Below are 12,422 nucleotides of genomic sequence, written 5' to 3'. Positions count from 1 at the left end.
TTATGCATTTATAACAAGTTATGTAGCCATTGTATTAGTGCGTACATAAAAAATTGATGCATAATGCATTATGCAGCCATATTTTCGGATGCATAACAGGTTATGCATCCATTTCCGCGACTGCATAACATGTTATGCAGATATTATTGTAGGTGTATGACAAGTTATGCAGTCTTTGTTTTTGTTGGTTTTAATAGTGACAAAAATATTGTTGCATAACGTGTTATGCAACCGTTTTCTGGACTGCATAACAAGTTATGCAACAAATTTTGTAGATGCATAATAGGTTATGCATCCATTTTCACGACTGCATAACATGTTACGCGGACATTTTCTCGACTGTATAACATGTTACGCAGACATTTTCTCGACTGTATAACATGTTACGCAGACATTTTCTCGACTGCATAACATGCTATACAGTCATAACAACATCATTATCTCAACCTGACTTCACCAGTCATTTATGTGGCTATTGACCTTTCCTTCCGTAGAAATTACCAGATCATCTACCTTGCCATAGTTTAAAATCAACTGTGTGTTCATATTGATATATTGAGATTTCAAAAGCTACAACCACATCGACTGTGAGTGAAGTCGCGACCATTAATTTTTAGGGTAACTTTCTTATCACTACTGGGAATGATCGGATCGAGACTAAATTACATGACTAGGATATGACAATGACTGGGAAATCCTGTTTGAAAGGAATACGTTCATCACTACACTTGATTTCCTGCAGCACGGAGATGCCATCACAGGGTTTCTGATCCATTTAAAAAAAAAATCTCAAACTGTACGTCAAGAAAAACAAAACAAAACCCTAACTATTATTTTATGAAGTGTAAAAACATCGGTGTCATCAGATCATATCTATGAATAATACAGCGTAGTTTATGAAATCATACCTTATACCGGAGATGTTCTCCATCGCAATTTCTATAATTAGATCGAGGCTGAGAGAGAGATAACAATTAAAACCCTAATGTCTTTGTTTGAATAACTTAGCTATATAATCAGTATATAGAATCGAAATGTTAAACAAGGATCTAATAAGTTAGAGTCTGCTGCACTCGATAAGAAGGAGATGAAGGATAAAGGAAGTCACGGGAGGAAAAAAAATAAAGGAAGAAGAGAGGAAAAAATAATTTTAGAAAATATGAATTTGAGGAAAATTTCAAACCAGAAAATGGATGCGCGCCTGAACTTTTTCATCCATGGATTTGACGGTGATGGAAGTTGAGAAAATGGGTTTGGTGGTTGTTTTCAGAACAACAATAGTTAGCCTGGAGGATCAAGCCCATTCGGAGAGAATAAAATGCGTCACCTAAAATTCTCATGCCCTGATATTTTGTTGTTTGACCGACATGCCTTATATTTTTCTATTGACAGATGGAACCGTACCAAGGTCGACATGTGGCATTGAATGTAAGATGGAGCACCACCAAAGAATAAATAGGGTCCTCCACAGGACTCCGTCTCTAATGTCAATGCATCAGCCAGCTCAGAGGACGGGTGACAAACTGACAATAGATCAAATGGAAACATAGTCCAAAAAATCAATGAAAACTGGAAAAATGAGGTGGCTGTGGTCCTGGTGGTTGTTATCGGTTCCCCAACAATTATTTGGTCCGCCATTTCGTGGGGAAACCAAATCAGTGGTGGTTGAATTGTGGGGTGCATGATTCACGTTTATGACCAGAATACTTTTAACACTCCGCATCTTACAAATATGGAACATACTTTTAACACTGCAGTATATTTTAGTTTATTACTGTAACAACTTCATCCTCAAAGAAAGCCACCACAATCCTAAAATGTTTAACCACAATGTTGTCTAATAAACTAAAAACTGTTGTAAAGGGTAAAAATTCACCCACTAAATTTACTTTTAAGCCTATTTAAAGCCTCGCGTTTTTAGGGGCCACTCAAAAAGATTTAGGAGCCAATAATAAAACAAAAGAGGTCACCCAAACGGAAAATGTAGCCAGCCCTTATCTCGCATAATTCGTAATGGCAAAATTACCCTTATATAATCGGAGGATATGATAACATTTTTATCCTCCGATTTCAATCGGAAGCCAAAATATTACCCAGACTTCCGATTGTAGTCGGTGCAGTATTATAATGATTTCTGTTTCATTTTTTCCATTTCTTTTTCATTTTTGAGTTGTTAGAGTTATAGAGAAGAAGGTGAAGGAAAAAAGGGAAAACCCATTTTATCACTACAAAAATGGATGGATATGAAGAAGAAGGTGAGAACCATGGCGAAGACGATTTGGGGTATATGTTGAATGTCCCAAACTTTTGTGGACAGGAAAACCTAGACGACCCTTTCATGGAAGAAAATGGAGAATCGCCTGATATTGAAGCTAACGATGCATGTAAAACACAGGTATTGTGTTAAGAAACTCAAATACTCGATTTGCATGCGTTTGTGTGCTTTTGTAAACAAGAAAAACCGATTATTGCATGCATTGAATGCCATGAACTACCCAGATTCGGTAGATAATTTCTCGAATAAACTTACGAATATAACACACAGAGTACCAAATATGTATATTCGGTAGTTCCAAGATAGTAGTTTACTGCCGAATATGAGGAAAAACCCCAAACTGGTTTTCCAAAAAAATCTACATTCGGTAGTTATGTAGAGTTATTTACCCCCGAATGGCCCCAAAAACGAATTCCTCAAAAAATTTCAAAACTCAGTATTCTTATCCTTTACAATCGGTAATAGTTTAACATTATTTGACTGCCGAATATAACAGTGGCCTCAAAATAAATTTTTTGAAAACTTGAAAATCGGATGTTTATCGATTAAAGTTATCTCCTGGTTATTTATATTCGGCTGTTTTACTATATATTTTAGCTTCCGATTATATCATTTTTTGCACTCAGTAAACTCTGTACATTCATTTGCATAAATCGGGTGTTTTGGGTAACCGATCGGATTCCGAATATAGTATATTCGGCAGTTTGACTTATTTAATAACCTCTGATTATTGTATAATAATTTGTTGCTTTCATATGCAGGCCGTTGAAGAGTTTGTTGATGATTTTTATTTGAGGCCCGACACTTCCCTATATTATGCAAACGATTTGGTATACTCATTACTACTTTTTTTTTTCAAAATTTATATGTTAAATGGTTATGCTTATTAGATTTTTTTTGTTTTATGCACGGTTAGACATTTGGAAGTAAGAAGGAGGCAAAGGAATGGCTTATGAACAAGGCAAAAGATAACATGTGCGTGGTAGTTCAAAATAATCATGTTAGTGACACTCGATTTGAAATGATTTGTGAGCGAGGTGGGACGCGAAAGAGTCACGAGGGAAAGAATAGTAAGTACGTATGGAAGACGAATAGGAAATACCGAAGCAATACCAAGAAGATATGATGCCCATTTAAGATTGTCTTCTATAAGCCCGATGGTATTAAAGGTAAAGAGTATAAAATGTATAAAGTTGATAACGGTTGTCACAACCATGATGATCCGTTGGATTTAATTGGACATGTAATGGTTGCCAAGTTAAAACCACATCAAATGCAGACGGTGAGGTCTACGCGGATCCAAAAAGCGAGTGCGATCTTAAGTAAAATAAAGGCGGACGACCCCGACAACTTGTCTTCTTTGTCTACAATTAAGTCGGCCCTAGCTACGATCAAAAGGACTGAATGGGATGGTAGAACAGTCATGCAACAATCGGAGTGGTTAGCGGAGTTACACGGATACACCTTGAGAAGGGAAGAAAAGGATGGTATAGTGGTTCGTATTTTCTTGGCACATCCTGAAATGATCCAATTGGCTCAATGCTTTCATCAAATTTTGTTGATAGATGCTACTTATAAGACAAACAAATATAACATGCCATTGTTGAACACTGCTTGCCATACTTAGGACAAAAACACGTTTACGATTGCATGGGGTTTAATGGATCATGAGAACAATGTGAGTTTCATTTGGATGTTGGAGACGTTGAGGTCCATTTATAACGGTGATAATTTTCCAAGGGTTATTGTAACGGATAACGATCAAGCCTTAATGCATGCAATAGCGGTAGTGTTTCCCGAAGCCCAAAACTTGCAATGTACGTGGCACATTCAATGCAATCTCAAAACCAATTGCCATCATCATTTCCAATCTAAAAGACCAAGGAAGGGTACCAAGAGGTCAAAGGAAGAGGATGAGCGCATTAGTAAATTAACCGTGGAAGAACGTAAGGAAGAGGATAGGTTATTTGAAGAAAATTGTAAGGAGGATGGAATTATTTGGAAAATGTTCATGAAAGCATGGGACAAAATCGTTTGGTCGATGACCGAGGAAATTTACGAATGTAACTTGAAGAAATTTGAGGATGAATACGACACGGACAACACAAATCATTGTCATTTATCTTCTCTTCTTTACTTTACGACCGTGACTACCTCCCAATCTTGCACGACCACGGGTTTGAGCACCTTCAGTTGGAGCAGCTTCAGTTGGAGCACCTTCAGCGCTCGATGAAGCTAGAGTTATTTTACCCGTCTTTGATACTGCCACCTTGGGCGGATGCCTCTTCATGACTTTCTCCCCATACTGGGCAGCATAATCTTCGTTATCCATATTATCAACTAGGTCTCTAGCCTCTTTGATCTTCTCAGCTGGCATGGGATCTCTGCTCTTCAGGCATGCAGTTAACATTTTGGAAACACGCATGAAACTGTTCACCTGTTTTTTATACGTAATGACATAACATCAAACGGTATTACCTAAGATTTATAGGAACAATATAAAATGAACAAAAATATAAGAACACGCACCAGTCTATCATAACCAGCTGGTTTGTCTTTGATGATACAATTATAACTTGAACCCGCCGCAGTAGTGTTGGATTTGATTTCACCGATAACCAAAGGATGTGATACGTTGTTATACCAACTCATATAGCCTGGAGAATTTTCATCACCTCGGGTGGTTCGTCTACCAGTGTTGATAATGAAGTCATTCCTCTTATCCCAGTTATCAAGAACAGTAGGTGGGCCTGTGTGAACAATCGTGAGATTGTTACCACTAGAAGAGCACAACTCCAACCCCAATTTGTAGTAATCCTCCATTTCCTCCACAGGTTGATGTTGTATATACCCGTGTTGTCGTATCACCCTAGAGGGGTTATACATCACATATCCTGTGGGGTGCCACAATGGTCCAAAATAAAGGGACAAGTCCGACTGAACATTTATATGCCCACTGGCTCGATCTTCTTTGTATGGATCAAAGCATACGTCCGAGGCCTTCAATTGGTCCAAAATCTCCCTCATGCGAATAAACTTCTGCTCTTTTGTCCTAGAACGGTTGTCTTCAAATATATACTTTGTTCCTCTAGGAGTACCTTTGCACCACCCCGGGTTCTCTCCGGCCAACTTCAGGATAGGGAAGTGGTCATAGATCCATGCCTATATACATAAGAAACCAAGTTTTAGTAAATAAATTGTGTATATTCGGTAGTAATTTCCAAACATTATTTCCGATTATATATAATCGGAAATAAAACTAAGTACCTATCCACCGAATAACCAACATTCGGAAATAAATATGGATCATTTCCTAACGAATATGCGTCATTTGGAGTTCAGTAACCTATAGTTTTTCTGGCCTGTATATTCGGTTCTAATATCAAAAGAATATTTCCGACTATATATAATCGGAAAACAAAATAAGTACCCAGCCACCGAATAACCTACATTCGGAAAAATAGATGGATCATTTCCTACCGAATATGCGTCATTTGGAGTTCAGTAACCTATAATACTTTGGCCTATATATTCGGCAGTAACTCCCCAAGACTAAACTCCGATTCTAAACAATCGGAAGTAAAACTAAGTAACATGTTTTCGAATAACCTACATTCGGAAGTTAACAATGTAGATATCCTACCGAATATGCATAGTTTGGAGTTATGAATATGCATCATATGTATTGTCTACCGAATAACTATAGAGTGAGTTATAGAGTTAAAGAAAAAACCTGCAATAGAGCCACATTCCAGGAAACTTGGCAGGTTCCTAGCCTCGAAGCCTTTCTCAACTCTTCCATCAAGAATGCTAGGCATGTCGTGCCCCAAGAATAGTCACCGAATTCATGGAGAGGATCCAAAAGTTATATAAGGTTGGTGTCGATACGGTTGCGAGAAGTATTGGGGAATATGACACATCCCAATACACAAAGGAGATATGCGGTGGCAGCGTGGTTCACTTGCTCATCAGTTAACGTTCCATTCTTTTCCTTCTCCAAGGTGCCTCGGAACATATTCATCAAAGCTGTAATGTTGATCTGTCTTGTTCTGTAACTTGCATGCCTCCTAAACTCTGCTGTTGTTGTCTCTTCATCCCAACCTAAGCACTTTTTAGTGAGAGCATAAAGTTGTGCCCAACTTAACTGCTTTGTGTAGTTAAACTTCACAGCTGTGCCTTGATCGGGAAGGTTAAGAATCTGCACAACATCATCCGGGGTAATCGTCATCTCCCCAAACGACATATGGAAAGTATCGGTCTCAGGATACATTCTCTCCACGAACGACGATATGGCCACGCGATCATGTTCCAACAATGAATTCTCGGCGGCATTAGCTAACCCCGAGTTGGCAACAATTGACTTGAACCTTTCACATTCACCGGATAAAGGCCACGCAAGCATTTTTGTTGGTGCGGCGGTAGGTTTGAGTAGATGGACCGCATCTTGATGATCCTATTAAAGTACATACAAAAAATCCTTAATACAAATATTACGATATAACACATAGACAATACATTAATAAAAAATAGTAATTTTATTACCTCGGTTTCGTATATTTCTCTGGCCCATGAGTCTTTGTATCCAAATAGCAATTTTCCTCCATCCGCCGGTAGCCCAAGGATTGTGCCTGCTGGAATACCCTTCTTCTTAAAGTGCCGAGGGACAAGATGTGATGCTTTCTTAGCAATATCCTTCTTTACACCATCTTTTCCTTTTTTGGCTTTTTGGGTACCACTTGGTTGTCCTTCTTCTTCTACTCTTGGCACTGGATCAACTGGTTCAATTTCATGGTGGGGTGTAACCTATGGAGCAGTTGGTTCTGCACTTTGTTGAGCGGCTTGTTCAACACTTGGTTGCACCCCTTGTTCACTGCCTTGTTGTTCTACACTTTGTTCAGCACTTGGTTGCACTCCTTGTTGACTGCTTTGTTCTTGTAAGCTTTGTTCAGCACTTGAATTATCTTTGGAACTCCTTTCCCTCCTAGCAGTAGCTGTCACTTTCTTCCTCCTTTCTCGACTTTGTCTAAACAACAAAGAAAGGAACAATATTTACAAACTATACAATCGGAAGACAAAGTATGGAAATATAACCCGAATGTACACATTCAGACGTAAGAAGACACATACTGTTCCCGAATACAAAACAATCGAAAGCTAACTAAACATATTTACAACCGAATATGCATCAATTGAAGTTCAAAAGCTCTAAATTTTTCATCCTACACAATCGGAAGACAAAGTACACAACTATAACCCGAATGAACAAATTCGGGAGTAAGAAGACACATATTTTTCCCGAATGAAAAACAATCGGAATATATTTAAACATGTTTACAACCGAATATTCATCAACTGGAGTTCAGAAACTCTAAAATTTTATCCTACACAATCGGAGGTATAAAACATTATATTGTCATCCGAATAAATACTGGCCCCAAAATAGGATTTTTCCTATATCAGAAATTTTGAGATTTTTTCAATATATATATATATATATATATATATTCGGTAGTGAGTGTACTTCCGAATACTGTGTGTCTACTTAAATATATTCGGGAGCCAAAAAAATCATTAAACTACCGATTATTACCAGTTTGTATCCAGGAAGATATGGCCAACAATATTCGGCCGATAACCATAAAATATTTCTCCCGAATACCGTCGATGTTCTTGAGAAATGAAGAACACAACTACATTCGGAAGTAAATAAGCATGAATATCGCCCGAATCTGGATAAATAACCGAAAACCCTAGAAATTTTTTTCTCGATTCGTCGAATTAAAGCGAGATAAACCCCAAAAATGATAGATTCTTACCTAATTGGGGCCATTTGAAGTTGACGAAGTGTTTGACTATCGGAATCGCCACCACCGACTACATCGACAGGTACTTCTTCTTCGCGTTCTTCGCGTTCTTCTTCATTTGCAGCAACAATTTCTTTATTTCTTGCTAAAATCCCAATCTTTGGATCGATACCCCGAGCAACGTTTTTGGTTCTAGGTCTGTGGGTTTCATTTCCCTTATCCATTGTTTTATAAACAAATCGACGATGTTTTGATTTTACGATTCGCGGCGATGTTTCGGTTGAACACAAGAACAAGGGAAAGTTTTTTTTTCTTCCACAATCGGAAGATAATATGAAACTGGAAGAAGAAGAGTTGAAATGAGTAGAATTTTTTTTGATTTGGTTTTTATACAGTTTTACCAAAAGGGCATTTATGTAACTTCAATATCATATAGGGTACCCCTTAACTAGAGTCTTTGGCTGGGTATAAATTGATGGCCCCTAAATCCTTTCGGGTGACCCCTAAAAACGCGAGGATTTAAAGGCCTCTGGTGGATGAATTCCTCGGTTCTTCGGAATATGTGTGCAAAAATAAATATGAAGTTCTAGGTGCAGAACTTGGTTTTAGAGATGAGGAGGTGGAAATTCTGGAAACCGAAAATGTAAAATTTAGAGGATGATGGTGCTGATGCATCTATTATGGCAGCTGAGGTCAAAAACTCTAAGGAATAGGGTACACTTTCTGATGAGATTTTCGTTAGTGCAACGGTTAATGATAAAGAGCTAAATTTGTTAGATTAGTTGGACAGTAGATAAAGGGAAGAAAATAGATTTTCGTGCAAAAACGGAGGCCTTGATTCGGACAAGAATGAAAATCTTCTCACCAAGGAGGAGCTAGATGAAGCAAATAATATTAAGAATGATGAGGTTCGTGCTAATTTCATTAAAAATCCAACCTATAGAAAATATTATTTTAAAGAAAAATAGAAGCTAATGGATAGAGTTTCAACTAAGAAAAAATTTCAATCTCCTATTAAACTTATTCCTGGTAATTACACTTCGGATGAAGATGAGTACGATGATATTTATGAAGAGTATGAAGATTATGGAGACTTGGAGCTTTTGGCAGAAATTCTTTCGGGTTTACAGTTTAAGAGGAGAAACTTTAGAATTGGAAATAAGGGACGCTCGAGAGGAGTAGGATATAGACGTTATTAATTTCCTTGAGATTTCTCTTGATGTTATTTATTTTGTGGTAGATTTTTTTTTTTTTTTGGAGCTTTTTGAGTTATCTTTACATCTTTTCTTTAAACCCTTTTGGTTTATGGGGGTGGAGGGCCTTGAGATCTTGTAATTCTTGTAATTACGTTTTTTTTGTTTTAATAAATTATTGGACTTAGCAAAAAAAAAAAAAAAAAAACTGTTGCATGTTTTAAAAGGATTGATTTTATCAGAAAATGGATTTTAAGCAGAGCCTGAGACAAAGTGAAAGATAATATAAATAACTAGAGGGAGGACGCTTTCACGCTTTTGTTTTCACATTTTGGACGTTATTTTTGTGAATAAAAACTAAACCATAATGCGTTTGAAACTATTTTTTTTGGGATATGTCCTTCTTTTAAATCTTTAGGTTCCTAGCCAAAATGAGTGTATTCTGAGATATATATCAACGCTATCTACTACTTTCTTACAAATCTTTAGAGCTAGCATAATGGTTCCCTTCATCCCTTTCCTATCCATCACTATCCCTCAAAAGATCAAAAAACCAAGTACTATGGTCTTCCATATCCCTACATGTGTAGGGATATCCCTCCCTTTCTCTACAAGGAGGATCACATCTGATCCCACTAGTAGGGAAGGAAAATCACACGACTACTGAGTAGCCGTATAAATTTACGCTTTACGGATACTGAATAGCCGTATGGAAGTTGATACGGTTACTGAGTTGTCGTAACATTTTTTCTGATTTTTAAAGTTTTACCTTAAAACTTTTTTTTTCACTCCTTTTTTTTATTAAAACTCTTTTTTACCTATTATATCTCCTTTTTACCTATTATATATATTTCTTTTTTACTCTAAAATATATTTTTTACGTAAACAAATATTTTTTCCATAGGAAAAAACACTGAGAAAAAAAAACGGCTACTCAGTGTAGAAAAGGGATAAGAGGACACCATAATGGGTTGCCTTCCTTGTGTTATCTCTTCCCTACATACGAGGATAGGGAAAGGATACCAAGCACCATAGTGTTACTCTTAGGTTCCTAGCTAAAATGAGTGTATTCTGATATATATCACCGCTATCTACTACTTTTAAAATGAGCGATTCGAAATCAACCGATTATTAGTCATTGAAGTTAAGATCAATTAAAATGAAACAGATCATACATACAGTAGTCGACTATTTTAGAGGGACAGATCATACGTTGTGGTCCGACTATTTAATAGAGACGTGTAGAAACTGGGGCGTCTGCAAGCTCGCAACAGTGAGCTGTGACTTCGAGTCCGTCACCAATTTGGACGTGGCACTCACTCTTATCCAATCAAATCTATTTTCTTAACATTTTAAAATCAACGTTAACTCTTCATTATCCCAAATCCAGTACGTCTCTCTATATATACTCAAAGTAGTAATAATAGTGTCGTATCATCTTCTCTCTAAATATCTTACTGTCTTATTTTCATTCAGATTTGGACCTGAAAATATGGCGAGAACAGGATTTATAGCCATGAAAACTGATGAACAACCCACTGGATTGATCACTTCTGATCTCCAGGATCTCAAATTAGCTGCTAAGAAATTTGCTAATGATGTGATCAAGCTTGGTGGGATCGGGATCGGAGCTACCTTCTTCCAATGGGTAGCTTGTGTCGCTGCTATGTAAGTACTCTTTCAATTTCTCTCTCAATTTTTATGTTTGATATTTTTAGTTTATCCTATACCTGTTATGGATCATGTCTGCAAAGTTACACTAGATTCTGTTGATTTTTTTCAAGTTCTTGATAGGATTCCAATCAGATTTAGCATTAAGTCATACATCTACTAGTATTTCATATGTATTGTTACTGGGTTTGATTACTTACACAAAAATTTACTTATTGCAGCTATTTGTTGGTCTTGGAACGAACAAACTGGAAGACAGATATGTTGACTCAACTTTTGATACCTTATATCTACTTCAGTCTTCCTGACATCATTTTCAACACATTAAGGTGAGAATTGGTTTCATTTAGCTTAATTGCTCCACTTTCCCTTGATTAATTTTCTCACTGAATTCATCTGTATGTATGTGGTACAGAGGAGATGTAGGAAAATGGATTGCGTTCGTTGCAGTCGTGGTGCGACTCTTTTTCCCAAAGCACTTCCCAGGTACAATTTGTTAAGCTACCATATGTGATTCTAATGACTTACTGAATCTTGTTTTTCTGTTGCGGTCAACTAACAATAAATTTGTCAATTGTTGTGGGTGCAGAATGGTTGGAAATGCCTACAGCATTGATTCTTCTGTTGGTGGTGACTCCTCATCTGTTTGCTCACAGCCTAAGGGTTCATTGGGGTTGGATTGGTGTTGCAATTTGTTTAGGTATCGCATGTTACTTGCTACAAGAACACATCCGTAAATCAGGAGGTTTCAGAAATTCCTTCACTCAAAGCAAGGGTGTTTCAAATACAGTTGGAATCCTTCTTTTGATGGTTTACCCAGTCTGGTCACTTCTACTATGGATCCTCTAGAGTAGATCGACCTTGTTTTGAACCTTCAAAAGCAGCGCATATTTATCTTTCCTTTCGTTCAATTGCGTGCCTTTGTGTGTATTTGTACTTGTTAAACCTGCAAATGAGTGATGAATTTGATTTACTTCAATGCACCATATATTCGTTGTGTCGTTTCCTTGGATAGCCGTGTAATTGTAATTTGTATCATGTATTCCATGGTTGAAAAATATTCTTCGTTCCTTAGCAACCTCACAGTCTATTAATCTTAATTTCAACGCTTACATTTAGTGCCGGAGCTAGCTAACCCACTACATATAATCCGGACTAGTTGTACCACTGATGCACTATAACGATGTTTATCTAGATTCTAGGCGATTTTAACAATCAAGAAGGTTTTTTTTGATAGTTCATGGTTGTTTTCGAAAGCTGGGAATAGTAATCCTACGAGCATATGCCTTTGTCCTGATTTTCCCTTGGAATAAATTGGACGATTTCATACGCAAAATATAAAATATAACTCCACACCTGCAACGCGTTCGAGTTAAAAATATTCATAGATGACTGATTTTGTAAGAAAATGATCCAATGACAATGACAATATTGACTAATTCACTAAATTATCGGCCGGGTCTTCTTGCATTTCCAAAT

At 37.1% G+C, this 12,422-nt stretch overlaps 1 protein-coding gene across 1 annotated transcript; it reads left to right on the top strand.

The window, feature by feature from the left end:
• The first annotated feature begins 10,690 nt into the window (after positions 1-10,690).
• LOC113289322 (cold-regulated 413 plasma membrane protein 2-like) lies at positions 10,691-12,021 on the top strand. Its single transcript, XM_026538554.1, has 4 exons — positions 10,691-10,940; positions 11,165-11,272; positions 11,359-11,429; positions 11,533-12,021. The coding sequence occupies exons 1-4, from the start codon at positions 10,765-10,767 to the stop codon at positions 11,790-11,792; spliced, it is 615 nt and encodes a 204-aa protein (XP_026394339.1). The 5' UTR covers positions 10,691-10,764; the 3' UTR covers positions 11,793-12,021.
• The last annotated feature ends 401 nt before the right edge of the window (positions 12,022-12,422 follow it).

The sequence above is a fragment of the Papaver somniferum genome, chromosome 6 (genome assembly GCF_003573695.1).
Source record: "Papaver somniferum cultivar HN1 chromosome 6, ASM357369v1, whole genome shotgun sequence".
NCBI classification, from domain to species: Eukaryota; Viridiplantae; Streptophyta; class Magnoliopsida; order Ranunculales; family Papaveraceae; genus Papaver; species Papaver somniferum.
Note: the sequence above shows the minus strand (reverse complement) of the source record. Positions and strands in the feature narration are given on the sequence as shown.